We start from the raw sequence: 18,288 nt of genomic DNA on the forward strand, positions 1-18,288 counted from the left end.
AAATGTACATCACATTAGTAATAAACTAGAAAAGCACTCTGAGTCTGGAGCGCAGACCTCCGCCAAGCTGCTCATTTCCACCACTGATCTTGTTCTTCCATAGAGATCAGTGATTTCTATACCCATACGTATTCATGCTGAAAATCACCCAATTTCTTCTTCTTCTTCTTCCAGTCTGGTACAGTCCACCTCTGGCATATTATCGTACCTTGTGCTTGTCAAGTGCTGGGTGTACAGTGTGCAGGTAAAAATCCCAATATAGAAACCTTTTTGTATGTGAATTATCATTAATGCTAGCTGCTTGAAAATATTTGAAAATCCCTGTAACGAATTGTGTACAGCTTTGTCTATGATCTTTGTGCAAACACACACACACAGCCATAGCATCTCAACTGGAGTCGACCATTTACTGACGAGCATACACTTCAAATGCACGGATTATCACTGACAGGTGCTATTCATGGTTTTCAAATATACCCAGTGGGTAGCGAATGAATTGGGCCACCCACAAATCCCCATGCTACCAGTACCACCACTACCAGTTGCAGCATGCAGTACCCAGTTTTTTAATAAAGAGCCATACTTACATTTCTTGCAATGCAATGATAAAAACTGTAATTAAACTAATAGTAAAACACACCAAAAAAAAAAACCAAAACAAAAATACAAACAAACTGGAGCAGCTGAGGAATAATTTACTTACCTACTACCGGTATTCAATACCGGTACGTATATTTACTTGGATGTCAAAACGTAAAGCCATGCTTATTTATTTGCCCCTCTCCAGGCCCGGGCGAGTACACATGCTACAGATACACAGAAAATGCAGTGTCAGTAGGGAAGTATCGCTACCCCGGTATTCCTTTCTACTGAGTTTGATAATGCCAATGGGCCATACCAGTATGCAGTAATAGGGCCAGGGGATGCCGGTGGCTGTATTATCAATTATCCCAGCGTTTACTGTGCTGTACATACATACCGCCGGTACAGTCTGTACACCTTTTGCCTGAACTGGTATAGACCCTATATAGTCACTAGATGCCCTACAGCAGATACAGAAGAATTTTGACATTAGAAAACGTACGTTTTAGTTGCAGATACAAAACATCATCTACACACAAATAGGTCTTACATTTAAGTTACAAGAAATGTCAGTGAGACAGTCGTTGTTAGGTTGGCCTTTAATTACTCTAAATAAGCGATGCTTCGTCGGCGGCCAGGCCAGACCACGGGCGCCGGGCTCTAACGTTACACAGCTCTTCGATGTGTTTTTCCTTCTCTAGAATATTATTTTACATTACCATGGTAATTATTGTACCACGTAAATCTCAAACTTACCCGACTTTGCTTTCAAAGCTGATAGCGATGCTGATTTTTTTTAGTGTGACGTGATTTTTCAGTAGCTTCGATGCTGTTTCTAGGTTTGCCGTCCACTTTCCTAGCTGCACATTCACAAGATGTAGTGTTTCTACTGATGCTGTGGAGTACGGTATGTACCGTGGTACGGTGTACGTGTGCACGCTGTACATCAGCTCCAGCATCATCAGGGTTGCAACATCACCAGCACGAAATCACGGCAGCGAGCCATACACATTCTCCTTGTCACTGTATTGTAAATCTCCCAATACATGATTGGCGTCTATTGCAGTAGTTTGGTTCCATTAAACCTTTTGATCCAGTCGTATTTTTTTGAATGCGAGATTAATACATGTAGTATGAATCATAATGTTGAATGTAAAGAATGACATTACAGTAATTTATGTATCATGAAATTATAATTTGTTTTAATCTGCATTGATTTAATATTGCTGAGAAGAAGTACAAGAAAAAATATATATAATATACAAAATATACAAAATGCGACTAATCGGGCAGGATTGACGCCAAAATAAAGATGAACCTACTAGTACGGTACTATTTGCACGTTTTTGATGGTATCGGAGTCGAATTTTCATCGTAAATTCGTCTTCTTTCTTCGCATTTCTTCATTTTCATGTATATCATGTTTCAGTCATAAATGCAAATACATGATGTGATCGACTTTTTCATTTCACATTCTTGGTTTTTTACAGTGTACATGGATTTTTTTTCTTCAAAGCTTAGTAACGTCGTTTTGATTCTATTTACACTAACTTTGAAAGTAAAAACTTGCCACATTGTTGGAGAACAATATGTTAACTATAAACAATGACATTGTATAGTGGATTGTAATCATTTAAACTTAAAGTTGTAGGGCTCATATAACCATCATTATTATTATCATAATTTATATAGTGATATCACTTATCATGGGGTAAGACACAACAACTATAACTTTCCTCCTAAAGTTGATCAAAGTCCATTCATTGCAGTTTGATCGATCTATAAACATATCAGTTTAAAACCTTTATGTTTTCAGGGTATATGTCTGCAACTATTTTGAAAGTGACGCTAGATGATTCGCCCAGTTTTGCTCAGCTGAAATGAAGAGTTTTATTGCAAAATGAGCTAAAAAAAGACCATCATCAGATAGAGCAAAATTAAACCTTTCCAATAATACCTCACTTTCAGTGGCGGATCCAGAGGGGCGCGCACCGTCCGGGTGCGCGCCGCCTCTTCGTTTTTCGCTATAAAACAAAATAAATTAAGAGAAAAAATGGGGGGGGGGGCGCGAGCGCCCCCTTTAATTTTGTAAAGGTGCCTCCCCTTTACGGAATTCCTGGATCCGCCCCTGACTTGTGACATAACAAGGAATATTCTAGAAGTACTTAGATATCCTGTATTTTCTTATTATTTTCTTTGTTTTTAGCAGTGTTAGTCACAAATATCTCAACTTAACAAAAATGGAGTTAGCTCATTTTACGATAAAACTATTCAAATATTGTTCCGTAGGCATGGATAAAGACATCGCACTTGAACCTGGACCACTGAGCCGCACTGGTGTAGAGTCTTATCAAACTTAGCTACTTTAGCTTGATTTTCTTTTTGAGGGCATCCCCCTCCCCCTCAGGTGGTCTGCATGCATACACATAAATTCTTGTGCCAGATTCTTGGAAATAACCGAATGATGGAAATGGGTTAGAATTCTAACCCCCGATGGATTTTTTTTTTTCAGCCCATCAAATTCACCTCATCACAAGTTTTTACCATCAGGGAAGCTGGCAAAATTATTACCCCTAATTAAATGAAGATTGCCGAGGTGAAGGGTGCATGTGCATGTCCACCTTCACCACTTACAAGGACAGGAATAATATATCTTTCGGGACTTTCTCATGCTGAATATACACCCAAGAAGATGTTAAATTTCTTGGGTGGATAGTGCGAAAAGAAGACCCCGGGAGTTGACACTGTCCCTATTCGGGACCCTCTAATTTTCAGAATTGTTTGGAAAACTTTGAAAGCTACCCTTGGTGCAAAACCCCTGAGACCCATAACGATTTTCGGATTTTTTTCCCCTCAGAATTGAGCCCCTAAAGTAAAGATTTCCTGAATCGGGAACTCGGGCATGCGGCACTGATGGCCACCTGAGTGCCTGGGGCCGATGGGCATCCAAACAGAACCTGGTAGAAGGCCTATATGGACAGAAGTTTATTAGTAGTGATGTATAAATAAATGAAACTTTCCGTTCTGTGTACTTCCACAGTCGCTGAGATAAACCGAACGATAATCATATACCGTTTGATTGCACCTTGCGGAAAAAAACAAAACAAAATTGTGAATTGAAACTTTTCATTAAGATAAGTCGTTATTTTTCTCATTTAGGCCATTAATTGTTTTCACCATTTAAATCATGCAGGCTTTTTCTCTCATTTTGAAACATAAATTCCTGCGTGTCAATGATTAAAAGTGCAACCCTCCGTTAAAACGAGGGTTGAAAAACGGTATACGCGCAATCTCCCATGTAGGCCTACACGTAATCTTGCCTGTTTTGTCTCTCCGCAATCTTATTATAAAGATCTTGCGAGCAAAATCACTCTTATTTTTCATTCTTATATAAAAGCCTATAAAATGATATGCCAATCCTACCTCTTAATTTGCTTTCCACTTTATGCCCCATCATAACACGAACTTCAGGGCCGGCGGAACGGGGGTGGGGGGGGGGGGCTCGCTCCCACTTTTTTTTGCACCATACAAAGGGTCACCACTTTAACCCTTGGGCCCCCCACTTTTTTTTTCTCCCCCCCCCCCCCCCCCCGGAAGAGCGTAAGTGGCACTAGAAACAAAAAATACATAGAAACCTTGAAGTGTATCAATGTGCGGTAAAGCTTTGTTTTTGCGCTGGAGACCCTTTTTTTTTCTTTCTTTCTTTCTTTCTTTTTTCTTTTTTGCTTGTCAGCTGAAGAAACTCGGAAGTGGCACCCTACAGAACTATAGTTGCGCTAATTTGTTGTTGTTGTTGTTGTTGTTGTTGTTTTTGTTAGTGTTGTTGTTGTTGTTGTTTTCCGCTGATGAAGCCCGGAACATCGTGGCGCCAGAAGTCCAAGTGGCTCCCCCCCCCCCCCCCCTCCCCACTTTTGAAAACATGGCACCGGCCATGCGCCGGACAAACTTGTGACATGGCATTACGTCATAATTCTGTGTAAACAAGAACTGTGATCCTTATGTTTCTATTGCATTATATTCCAATACTCTTTTTTTTTCTCCATCTCCCTCCCGCTTCCGAGGAAGCTATTGATTTTCTTAGCTTGTTAATTTCTCAGCAGCTTTCTCCTGCTAAATAGTTTAAAAAAACTACAAATAAACTAAAAATCATTAATCCCATGAACATTTTATTTTCTGTTTCATTCCCCTGTCACTTTAAACGCCATCTATCGGGATTAAGGGCCTATTTGCTAACTTCAAAATTAGTAATCCCTACTTCTGTCTCGTTTAAATCAATATTGTATTTAAATCCATTACCAGTTATGATAGAAACTTTCAATGCGTTCACATTTTTGTCATACTTGTAAATGAAAGTAGAAATAAATGTCAAAAAAGAAAAAAAAATAATCAGGCTCACACTAGTGCACTGACTTGTACAAAATATTACAGCCAACTTTTTATTTCCGTTTAGGAATCTCATACATCAATATAGGAAAATAAGGCATTATCCGGCACAATTGAACGACACTTGCCTTGTAAAAACTAAATCAGTTGACTCAGTATTCTCCTTATTTTTATCAAAGTAAACTGCTGCAGAAGGAGTGAGAGTTCGCATCAACATTTTTGTTTACTCGGCTGTTTTATTATTTTTTTTAATGTAAACAACTACCTAATGTATCGCAGCATTGTATTGTATAATTATGCTTAGTTCGTAGCTCCATGGTTCACATGAATGTTATTTTCAACCAAAGAGTTTACATTGGGATGAGTTGTGAGGAGAAATATCTAAACTCATACACTGTATTACGTATCAGCCCTAAAAATAAATAGGTCGGAACGCCCTCTTCGACATTACTTTTCAAGATGGCAGCGCCCTGTGGCTACCGTGTGCCTCTTCATGTCCCTCAGATGTTACGTTATTCTAGGTAAGAACTTAACTTTTGAGTGCAAACCCAACACCTCCATTGAGTCAAGGGGTTATGAACATTTTGATATTCGTCAGAACGATTATATCATGGTTAATCTTTCCAGAATGTGTACGTAATGATGACGGAATGAGGTGAGGTTGGTTGGCAACCGCACCGCCGCACGCTGTACTGCTAGCCTGTAGGCCTACTACTGGTACTGTAGTTTACCTACGTTATCCAACAGACACGATCACGACCGCCCAGCCAGCGCAGCGCAGCCGGAGCCAGGGCCAGGGCCAGGGCAGCAGGCAGTCAAGCTAGTACGGTAGCCCCCCCCCCCCCCCCCCCCCCCCCCGGCGGCCCGGTGCTGCTGCACTGCAGCTTTTCACCGCTGTAGTGCAAAATTTACACTGTACAACGAGGGTCACGTGGACCCCTAACTGCGACCAGCCCCAACGCGTAGTGTTGGGGCTGGTCCCACATTTTATAACTGTGTAAAGTTTATGTAGAACTTATGCACTTGTCAATGTATGACGCACCCCACTACCCCCGGACATGGGTGCGTCATGGTCATTTTTTGACTGACCACACGGGGTTTTTGACGGACACCACAGTCACTTTTTTGACGGACATAACGCTGCAAGTGACGAACACCACAGTCACTTTTTTGACGGACAACACGTTGAAAGTGACGCACACCTCGGTCACTTTTGTGACGGACATCCTCGGTACATTTGACGCACCCCCGTAAATACCGAAACGATTTTTGCATCCGTTTTATTCAAGCAATTTCATTTTCTTTTGGTTCGTACACATAATTTGTAAAAGTTTCGGCAATTTTCCCTTTTTTACCATGTAAGCACCGTATTGTCATTCACCGTACATCACGCTGCTGCTACGATATTCCGAACAGTAGTATGTATTCTGTGCATGCAATCCATATTATGACAATCACATATGTGTGCAGAATGCGCTGTGTGTGCGCGGCCATTGCTAGTGCGGTGGATGCATACTGCTGCAGCGCAGGTAGGTACACACCATGCCACGGCATTCATATTCCCACTCGAGTACTGCGTAACTACAGCTTAGTCGCGGTACGTAGAGATTCGCACAGCTAACAGCGTCGCGCGCGCGTCTGGCCAGCTGGTCGGGCTATCCCGCGAGCAGAAAATAGCATGCGGCAGGCAGTTCTTCTGCTGCCGTTTCGACAGGAAAGATTGAACTAAGTTGTTACATCGCTGAACAGTCCCTGGTTTGAGATTGAGTATGCATGATTTCATGGGTTTGTTGGAGGGAAAATGTAAGGAGAAAGGGTGGCTTTTAAATTCTTTGCTTGCCAGATTCTGGCAAGCATTTTTTCCTCTTATTCCAAAACGCTTCCCGACTTTGATTTTCACTTGCCGCGGGAAAGCGCTCACTGTAATTTCACTCGCGGTACGTGTATCCGGCGGGACCGGTAGCGTGCAAAAATGCGTGCAGTTTTCCATAGCCAAGTAACGTACCATGACGCACCCCTCGGTTCAAAATAATGCGTGTTATTTTCCATAGCCAAGTGACGTACCATGACGCACCCCTCGGTCAAAATTTTGACCGACAATGATGGGATTTTGACGCACCCCTCGGTCAAAGATTTGACGGACAAAGCTGGTAAAATGACGAACACCTGGGTCACAAATTTGACGGACCAAACGAGGAAATGACGCACCCATGTCCGGGGGTAGTGGGGTGAGTCATTACATTGACAAGTGCATTAGAAGGAGCGCCCCCGGGTTAGTGGACCCCGATCGGGTGTTTGGCTGTGTGTTACTGTTGTCTAGGTGGGTAGTTTTGTATGCTGCAGCGCATTTACAGCGGCTCTGTCTGTATGCATGTTGACTTTGAATGTGCATAGTGCCGTCCGAACTGTGTAGGAATATGGAAACTTATGGCAGGGTTACATTACTTAGTACATTAAATTACAATACAAATCTCTCTTCAATTTGATATGTGGAAGTTTACATTTTATGAGTAGAAATAACTGCGAAACACAGCCCGAACGCTTCTGTGTGGGGAAGGATATTGAGTCATGGTATGGTGGAGTATCGCTGTTAAAGTTCAACTTAATTACTCAAAATTTCTTCAATTTGAATACTTATGTATTTGGTCCAATTGTTGATAACACTTGCTGTACGTGGAACGTTTTGCTCCTCCAGTAGTTCTTTTCTGAAAATATTGGAGACTTTAAATGATCCGGTCAAGAGGAATCTGTGAGAATGACAGCTGCTCCGTTCGACGGATTTGAAACCTGTGCGCATGCGCTAACCAGAGTGCAACATAGTCTTATCAATCCCCTCTCTCTGAAAATTCGGACAAGAAACTACTTTCTTTTGTTACCTGGCCTCAGCTTTGAAATGCTGGTGTATGCATTTCAGGAAATTAAACAAAAGTTCAAATCACACTTTAAGGGCATAAATTACCATTTGCAGATGAAACAAAAACCCAGCATTAGTGCTTCAAAATAGTTCTAAAATGTGAGTTAGGGATAGAAACAACCAATGTAAAAATATGAAACAGTACAATCGATGTTGGGTATTGTTAGATACGCAAAATGTGAAACAATAGTTATAATGAAAATGTTTCCAGACTAAACCGTCTACAGTTATGGTTTAATGAGAAAAATAGCGATATCTCTTTATATTTTGGGCTTTATTCAAAAATTTTATATGGTAGGATGTTTTGTGATACAACTGACCTACACATATGCATCAAAAGATTTACCTTGAACATTTTTAAAATTACTCCTCCCAAAGGTAAACAGGCCTTTTAACATGACAGTCATTTGTATCAGCTTGCTTAAAATCCACCTGGCAGTTTGGGTTAAATTTGCCACATTTAAGCCATGAATGTTGTACACTAGTGCGGTATCAAGGAGCCAATGTAAGATAACAATGTCGGGAAGGGTCCTGGAATGATTTTCTTCGCAATCCCTTGATGTTTACTAGTCTGGAGATAGGCATCCAAATCTACTCTATTGCTCTGTTTTGTTCTGCTTTCTTTAAAGAAGAAAATAAAAAACCACAGAGATTGATGAAGAACTTTGATGATGCTTTCTCTTCGCAGAATTGCTTCCAGACTAATTCAGGATCATCATCAGATACGAAGGTGCTCCACTGTTGAACAAACAAAAGAAGAGGCTATTGTCATACCAAAGAGAATTCAAAAGTAAGTGGAAAATATCAGTGGATAACAGAGCTCATTTTTATTTGTGTTTTCAAGTAAATGGATGTGTATGTGTGTTTGTATTTGTTTTGCTTGCTATGTGCATGTTTGCCATAATTTGACATTCTAGGTATTAATATGAAATGATTTCTAAAACAGAAACTATAGCAGTTTCTCATCTCAGCCTCTACTGTATCATTGGGTTGCCTCGTTTTTAATGTGCAAGAATATTCAAGTGTGCATCCAATGCCACAAAGTCTGAGGAATCCACCAACTTTTGTGTCCATAATTATGGACATATATGTATGAATATGCATTCTCAAGAGCAGAACACAGACCGTCAGTTGAGATGTAGAGAAATAGTATACCACGCACATAGAGATGTTTCAGCAGTACTGCCATTTAGTTTGTTTGTTTGTTTGTTTGTTCACCTATGTGTATATGTTTCACAGCAGTCCCTACCTAGGAATCTGCACCAAATGAAGTAAATGTAGCTCCTCAACCCTCTACTTGCAGTTCAATGTATGTTAATAAGAGAATGTTTTGACACATACACATCACTTTTCTTCACAGGGATGAGTTGGCTGTGTTGAGGGCCCTAAGTAAAACTGTCGCTAAGGTATGTACATATGGTTGCTGGGGTGACAAGACCTTGTATCTGCAATTTTGGTGAAAATGACTTTTTTGCATTTATGGTCAAATAATCGGTGAAGTGATGTCCTGTCCAAATCCTAGCTGTGTTACCCCAAAAATGAAGCCACCATGGCACATCAAAGGAACGGCTGTCCCATTTGGTATAGTGCTTTGGCCGCCATGTTTTTTGGCTCTCCTGAACATTTGACATTTTGTAGATACGAGGTCTTGTCGCCCCAGCGACGATGTGTTTCTTTTATACAAATATTCTATAATCATGTTATGTTTGAAATACTGACTTATGTGCTTCTTGTATTGAACTGAAATCATCTGCCTACACCACATGTCATAAAATAAAAATCAAGTTATCAGGGAAAGAAATGCATGCCAAGCTCATACTCAAAAATTTTACTGAGTGTATGACTGTTTGGCATTTGAGCATAATGGAATACATTTCTTCAACAGAATGATTTGATGTGTGTTGCCAAAACAAGAAGCAGTAAAGTACAGTAGTCCAAAAATTGTCACTGCATAGTATGCTTGAAAATAATGGGGTGTTTTCAAATGTGATGAGACCAGCCAAATTTAAACAAGTATTTGTCCTTCATTTGAAAGAAAGAGCAGAAAGTTCAGCATCTTCTTTACTAGTATATGTGCATTTATTAGATTTTAATGTGTAGATCATGATTAAATGATAACTTGTGTGTCAACTTTATATTTCAAAGATGTTGTTAATTTCAGGATCCCACTGCCCTGCCGTACATGTTCCACGATGATCCGTATCTCCTTCCCAAGTCAGCTGCTGAGCGAGTAAGTGGCTTCTTTCATTTTGAATGTCTTATAAAGATGATATTCATGCATTTATTACGTGTAGAGCAGGAGTACTGTATTTTCTAAAGCTTTACATGATAGCTACAGAAAATAAGATATAAAGTAATGCCCAAGTGATGTGAAGTACACTTTACACTAAAGCAGTTCAGACATCAAAGTAGAGATGTTAACCTGAGGTAAATTTTGATAGGGATACCAATACTTACCTGTACTTACTGAATAATAGGGATAGAATGCAATAAATTCTAAGAAGGACTCCTAGAAGTCAAGACGTTTATCACCATTTTCAATATGCTATGTGGTGGGAAGAACATAACATATAGTGATTGGAACTGTGAAGAGAACACCCTTTCAAGTTTGCTGTCTGTGTTTGGTCACCATATCACTATGATGAAGTCCTAAATGTCAGAGCCGAAGAAACTGCAAAGGAAGGTGATTTGGCTAAGATATTGGCAATTTGATTTTCTTTCTAAGAATGACAATTTAATTCCTCAGACTACCTCCTGTCAAAATTTCAAAGTCTAAACAATGTTTTGAAATAATTTTGTTCAATGTCTGATTCATGGCACTCAAGTTTACATGTATTAGATTGTGTGTTTGTCTGTTTGTTTGTTTTTCAGAGGCGATATGCTCTTGCCACAGAGTCTGGCCAGAAGGCAGCACAGTATGTCATCAAAACCAAGCCTGAACTTTTTCTTGGCGTACAGAGAGATGACCCCAAAATAGAGGTGAGTGTCAAGAAACATTACCATCTTAACATTCAATTAGCAACTCCCCCCCCCCCCCCCCCCCTTGTAATTAGTACCAGGTAATCTCAATGACAAATGAGATTTATCTTCTAGTTCATTTCAACATTTTAGTACATTTGCAGGCTGAAGGCATTGCTTCTTTATTGTTGTTGTTGTTATTATTATTATTATTATCATCATCATAATCATCATCATCATCATCATCATCATCATTATTATTTATTTGACCAGGTAAAGTAAATTCATGATAAGGAAAGCAAGTATTTTTTTCTGACTTTGTTTTTTATATTTTGATATGGTATTCAAAGTGCATTATTCAACATGTCTTCAAATAAGTTTCTTTCAGAGTCGAGGAAGATGCCAAATGGTTTACTGTTTTGCTAACAACAAAAATTGATTTTGAATCTTGTATGATTTGTTAGTCTAGCTGGTGTATGAAACTTGTGCATTTTTTTTTTCAACATGTTCGCAGGCTTATTTCCCACCAGTTGAAAGCTCAGAGTTCCAAGAGCCATGCGAAGAAGCCATCTTGGAGAGACTTTTGAGGAATGACATGCAGGGGGCCCTCAGAGCTCACCAAGAGTTGAAAGATTCAGGTGAACCAACTCACCTATCCTGGTTGAAAATTGTGCCCCTTGAGGCTTTAGGATTTTACAGTTAATATATTATGCCACATCAATCAGATCCCAATGTTTTATGCCCTTTTGTGTGTGTGTGTGTGTGTGTGTGTGTGTGTGTGTGTGTATGTGTAAACATTTATTTTGTTTTATTTTTCAATGTTTGTATGAAAATCCATTTTGTTGTTAAATTGTAAGTATCAAAATCACTATCTTTTTTCAGATTTCCCCTTGTCACTGAGTCATTAAAGAAAAATGCTGCAAGTTTATGATATTTGCAGGATTTTGAATAGATTTACTTGGATTGACAGACAATGTTTTAGCAGAGGTTCCAGAGAGAAGATTCCCTGTCTTGGAATAACACTTTTATAATCTCAAATGACATGTTTTTGCTTTTATTTGTTTTTGGTTTTTTTTTTCATATTGTATGAAACAGGTCATACCGTCTCCATGGAAACCAGCAGAGCTCTTCTAGATTTCCTTTGCTTCCACGGCTGCCAGCCCCCAGTCACTGATGTCCTGCACAATCTTCTCTCTGCCAAGACTGCTGCAGCAGAGGTATGACATGAAATTTTGAAAGAAAGTCAAACCGACACAGATATAGAAGCCATGCGTGAGAAAAGATAAAAACAGGTGACTACGTATTCAGGATGCGGGCCAGTTTCATTCTGTCGCATGGTCTGTATTTCACGTTGCTTGGACATCCCCCTCATGTGCAATTTAACGCCAAAGGTTACAAGTCTGATTGCTGTGTTTCCTCAAATAGATTGTTGAAGAGACAATATCGTTCTTAGTTTCTGAATTGCTACCAGTCAGTTAATACTGTATACGCTATAATTTTCGCGTACATAAATTTTCGCGAATTGCCGCTGTCACACATTTTCGCGAGTGGTTAAATTCGCGATTGGGGGACCAGAGAAAATATGAAGTGGCAAAGAAAGTGTGAATTTTCAACTTACTAGCAAATAAGAATGATACTAGTTATACACTGCATGAAAAAGACTTGCCAAACTCTGCGAACTAGTAAGTTAGAATTCAACATTTTTGAAGTGGTTAAGTCCATCGCGCTAGATTTCTGACGAGTGGTCCCCTTGCGATAATGGATTGGCTCTCTACAGTATTCGTAAGTAGACGTGGACGTGCGTAAACAAGCTTAGCCAGTATGGTCTGTTCGGTAAGCCGTGACATGGTATACTAGTACTGAAATGTTCGTATCATCAAGGCGAGGGATTCATTTTGGAAGGTAATATTTTCGCGTGTTGTTAATTTCGCGAATAGCTCCCGACTCGCGAAATTCGCGAAAATAAAACCCCCGCGAAATATATAGCGTATACAGTAATTTGGTTGACCCTAAGTAGAGTTTTAAAGTGAGATGCAGAAACTCTGGCATAAAGAATGGAAATTACTTTGTCGATATAAAGGGCTCAACCTAGTGTGTCAGCCCCAATGCACAGAGAATTGTTGGGTTATTATCATCATTAATGGAACAGTGGAACTAGGCTTCCATTAGACCAGGCCAAGGGGGATCGCTGAATGCAAGGGCTTTAACTCTTGATTTTTTTATTTATTTATTCGAGGTAGAGAATATTGTGGCAGCTACAAATAAAAAAACAAATGGCCACTATGGATGGGTGGTCACCAATATTTGACTATATGCTGTTGTCATGGAAACATCCTCGCTTTATGATATGGCGTTAGTCTTTAAGACAGCCTCTTCTGTATTGAATCAAACTGCTCTCCCAAAGCGCCCTGCCATTATTATCATCACCCCAGTATTGACAAGTTCCCCATTATACACCTGAGTCGAGAGGAACATTTTGGGCGAGACATCTTGTTGAAGGATGAACTCACTGGGCAGGATTCCAACCCTAGACCTTCTGGTTACAAATCCCTGGTCTAAGCCACCATATCACAGTGCTTTCTTCACTTCCCTCACTGTTTATTATGTTTCAGTGGCATATCAAGACTAAATTATGCACTTAATCAGTAGAGATGAAACACTTTGTTGATTTTCTTCCCTCCCCTACACCCCCCCCCCCCCCTCATAGGCATCTGTCCTCATCTATATGCTGATCTGTTTAATACATTCTCTCATTGTAATCCTGATTGAAGGAGCCTCAAGGAGAAATGGTTTCATAAAATTCTTTTTACATCATTGCAGGAGGGCAGTGAAGATGCGGAGGAATCAGAACCTGTGGAGGTACAGGAGTCTACCCAGGAGGAGACAAAACCCCAGAGGAGATTTAGAAGGAAGCTTGCAGGACCACCTTGGAAGTGAGCCAACAATCTGCTCCTTGACCCGTTGGAAGACTCGTCCCGAGTATACCCGGGCAGGTGTCTATGGGAGATATGTGTTATAGCAAAATCAGCTCATCCCCAATGAATTGAGATTACTTTCAAGTTTAATGTGGCCATCCACTTGATATTCAAATCCACTTTAAGAGTCAAATAAAATAAATGGAATAGAAACGAACTTCTGTCCTTCTATTGTGTGACTTATCTCTATTTATTAAAGGCAACTTTTGTATTGAGCATTAGTTTGAATTTCACTTTAATTCTCCACTCGTGAGAGTGTGAATAATGATTCGTACAACTTTTATGCCTTGTAATCACACGCAGTAAATAGAATTATTTTTAGAGTTATAGTCATTCACAGTGTGAATGAAATGTAGCTTTAGTGAATGACATAGTGACTGTGATAGCAAACTTTGGTTGACCTGCACTCCCTTCTGTGCCTAACTAGTAGAGCGAAATCCTGTATGTTGGCCTCTGCCTTTTAGCCTTTGTTCGCAGCTTTGCTGAAAAGCAGCTTACGGCTGATAGCAATTTTTTAACCATTGTTAACTACAATAAACTGGGGTCAACTCAACCCTTTCAATCAACATGGCAGTGCTCCTAGTTGGTACAATTGTCAAAGATACTACTGACTGGCATAAGGTTCATGGTTAGGGATTGGTTTGTTCGAGTAGATCACCAAGATCTTTCCAAGAAGTGACGCTGCATCTCCCCTCCTGATTCATTTTTTTTTTTTTCTCATGGGCACACAAGACTTTCAGATCATGTCTGAGTATTTATAACCTTCTGGCAGAGGGAAAAAGGGCACTTTCATGTGGTGTTTGGTGTCAGCAGGTTTCTGCAGGAATAGAACCAGGGACCTGTTGCTTGTGAATCACAAGCTCTGACCACTGAGCCAGCTCACCTTCATTCTAAGATGGCCTTAATCAAGATTTCACCCAGTTTTTAACCAGACATAGATAGAATGTAGAAGTACATTTCTTTTTTTGTAGTACATGAAGCCACAAATAATTTCCCTCACATGCCACAAAAACAAAAAAAAAGGAAAGAAGAGAAAGAAGACACTAACTAGGCAGGAATATCTTGCCATATAGGTGATCAACATATTCAAAATGTGTGTCCAGTGTCCTACTGCAGTGGAGAGTGTGTACAGATAGTGGCCACCTCCCGTAAATTCATGTCTTTATGTTCGTGTCAAAAAACATTCAAAGTTATTTCACTGAGAGGATGTCAACAACAATATGGGATAGTAATGCCATGTTGTAGGATTTCCGAATCGCATTTCAACTGAATGAATAAAAACAAAAATAATGCATGCTCATTTTAGGTTTCCTTGTCTATCCGTCTTTTTTCCCCCTTCTTTTCAGGGATGGTAATGCAGCTGACATCCTGTTTGACAGCATCAAGGAAAAAGATGCTCACTGCTACAACAGCATGATTAGGGGACTAGTGAAGGTAAGGATTTTTAGATTAGATATTCATATTTAGCAGGAATAGTTGAAGGGCTTCATGCTTTTTCTGTCTTTGTTTATGGATGTATACTATTTGTGATTGGGTAGGAAGTGGGGGTTGTCTGATTGCAGTTTCATACGTCTCTCATTACTGTGGACAACTGTTTTTTTGTTTGTTTAATTGCAATTATATTTTAAGCTGATGAGCCTGAAAGAACTTTGATCATTGTGATATACATCCTCTTATGGCACCATGCTTGGCCTCTGGTTACAAAGAATCAGTGTACATCTTCTGTCATTCAAAGCGAGATCTGGGAAGATAACAGGAACTCTTTTGTTTGTGGGTGTGAAGCCATACAAATAGTATGTCCATTTGCAATTTGAAGGGGCATGGTCCTTTGATTTTAATATATATCGTTGTCAGCTGTAGTGTACTGTGTCTCACAGCTGAGGATAAGCATCAGTTAAAGCAGACTGGATGTCCTGTAGTCCTAAGCCATACAAGTGTGTATGGGTGTTCACTGGTGTCTTTGTGTCTGTTTCAGTGTCTGTGTCTTTGTTATTTTGTCTCTGTCGGCATCTGTGTCAGTGTCTGTACCTGTATCCATGTCTGTACCCCTGGCTGTGTCAGTGTCTGTATCTGTGTCTTTGTCTTTGTCTGTGTGTCCGTGCATATGTCACGATGGTTTCACACTACCTGACTGAGACACCCATTATGATTCAATCATGATATGGGAAAAGAGGTAGGGATGGGAAATTGAGATGATTATATGAATGTGAAAGTACACTGTAACTGACAGACTGATGAGAAATAATGTGCATGTATAAACTACATTGAAGTACTGTCAAATTTAAGCTGTCATCTTAGTGAGATTCATAAATTATGATTTCATAACCACCACCGCTTCCCCCCCCCCCCCCCCCCTCTTCCAGTATGGAGCTGAAACTCGCGCATTCACCCTGTACAATGAGATGCAGGAGCGGGGAATACAGGCCGATGTCCATGCCTACAATGCGCTGATAGAGGGCAGCACATACATCAGGGATGACTACAAAGAGAGGTGGTCTGTCATGCTGGTGAGTTTCTTCTTGCAAGCTACAAGACATTAACATTGTCATTACCACTAGGCAACTATGTATGTACAGATCAAATGGTGTAAGTTGTGATTCATCCAGGTAACGATCAATAAAGGAACCAAAATTAAATCAATTCATCTGGACTTACTGTTTTACTTCCGAGAACGGTTTCACGTCCGATCCTCGACGCTTCATCAGCTCGTCTGATTTGATGGCGGGATAGCGTCGTTGCTAATGGGCGCAGACGCACTACCGACATTATTGTTCGAAGTCAGTCGCCGAGGAATTCTCCGGATGAAAGAGCTGCACACCCGGGAGAGGTTGTGTCACAGTCCCCCACCCTTGTTGAGGGAGGGGTCAGGGAGGAAAATCAGACGAGCTGATGAAGCGTCCAGGATCGGACATGAAATCGTTCTCGGAAGTAAAACAGTAAGTCCAGATGAATTGATTTAATTTTGGTTCCTTTATGTATGTACAGCTTAATTGGATCTAGACTGAATGATATATTCATGTATCACATTATGAAGATGTAATCTTTGTGTGTGTGTGTGTGTGTGTGTGTGTGTGTGTGTGTGTGTGTGTGTCCTGGAAGTTACCTCCCCATACCATTTTATCACTCACCACACATAATACTGACATCCCATGACAAATAACCCTTTTCTCCCCTTCTTCCTCTTTATACCCATTTCTATGCAAATAAAAAAAAAGTCAAACACACACTTTTTATAAGTAATGGAAATGAAAATTGAGCACAGGTCTGTTTAGTTTATAATCATGTCATGCTTTATCTTCTTTTTTTTTTGATGATTTGATTTTAACCATTTCTCATTAACAGACAGTATCAGATAAGTTGCCATTTGAAACCAAATTCATATTTTGTTTTTGTTTTTGTTTTTTTTTGTCTTTTTTAATTTTCCACATTGTTTATTGCTCAGATGAAGTCTAGTATGAACCAATATCTTTTGGCTGTTGTGCACTTGTAAATTCTATGGACAAAAGAGAGGCATTTTTTAAGCACTTAATTCTTACAAAGGGATTACATATCTTAAGACAAATAATAATAAAAAAGGCAGTGTCCAATGTTGCTGTTGTGGGATGTTGGATGATTTAAATTCAGCTGACCCAGTGAAAATTGTGAATTATCTAAAATAGCATAGATTATAAGATTGACACTGTGTCAAATTCTCTTTTAATCATACAATTTTTACATGCTTTAATCATACAATTCTGTGATCGTGTGTACCACTTTTCACCTTTGACCTTTGACAGCAACTCATGAAGCAGATGGAAGTGGAGAAGGTCAGGCCGAACCTTCACACGTTCAACGCGCTGCTCGACAACCTCAGGATCATGGGCGCCCTCGGTCGGAGGAAGACCCTCCAGACAATTTCTGAGATGAAGGCCTGTGGAGTAGGTGAGAGAGCAAACCACACAGAATTCCTTCAGTCTGGTGTTGCAAACTCTCAACCTTTCTGTGTTCATTCAATCCAATTCAATTCAATTCTGTTCAATACAATTCAATTCAATTCAATTCAATTCAATTCAATTCAATTCAGTTCAGTTCAGTTCAATTCAGTTCAGTTCAGTTCAGTTCAGTTCAATTCAGTTCAGATCAATTAGATTTAACTCAATTCAGTTCAGTTCATTTCTGCTACTTTTTTTCAAGAATACAGTATAGAAACAAGCATTCAAACAATGATAATGTAAAAAAAATTCATCAAGTTTAAATTTTGTAGGAAAAAGGAAATTATGCAAGCTTTCATATCAGTCCTTCCATAAGTAGAAATTCATATATTTAAAAATCTTCTAAGGAGGAGTTATGTAATTTCATGAATTAAAGCTCAATTAATCTGTCTATTGCACTACAAGCACATGAGGTTTCAATTGCGCTGTAGCCACTCATTGCTGTATTGTGGTTTTTGCTTCACATTGGTTTTGCCTAAATTCATTGTATTGTTTGCTATCAAGT

General features: G+C 39.7%; 2 protein-coding genes across 2 annotated transcripts in view; one reads left to right on the forward strand and one right to left on the reverse strand.

Annotated features, from left to right (window-relative positions):
- LOC139714732 (putative complexin-1) overlaps nt 1-1,468 on the reverse strand; it is a 77,352-nt gene extending 75,884 nt beyond the window's left edge. The window contains exon 1 of the mRNA XM_071626403.1: nt 1,339-1,468. The gene's annotated coding sequence lies outside the window, so the exon portion shown is untranslated. The remainder of the gene's footprint in view (nt 1-1,338) is intronic.
- Nucleotides 1,469-5,424: 3,956 nt separating this feature from the next.
- Nucleotides 5,425-17,733, forward strand: LOC139714728 (small ribosomal subunit protein mS39-like; the record flags this gene model as incomplete). Its single annotated transcript, XM_071626400.1, has 11 exons — nt 5,425-5,486; nt 8,568-8,669; nt 9,240-9,285; nt 10,041-10,109; nt 10,751-10,858; nt 11,352-11,475; nt 11,933-12,054; nt 13,658-13,770; nt 15,159-15,246; nt 16,176-16,319; nt 17,589-17,733. Coding segments are annotated over exons 1-11 (1,123 nt in total), but the record flags the coding sequence as incomplete, so codon positions are not given.
- Between the last annotated feature and the right edge of the window lie 555 nt (nt 17,734-18,288).

Source organism: Diadema antillarum, unplaced genomic scaffold (genome assembly GCF_040938485.1).
Source record: "Diadema antillarum isolate AM-2024a unplaced genomic scaffold, OU_Dant_1.0 seq00002398_RagTag, whole genome shotgun sequence".
NCBI classification, from domain to species: Eukaryota; Metazoa; Echinodermata; class Echinoidea; order Diadematoida; family Diadematidae; genus Diadema; species Diadema antillarum.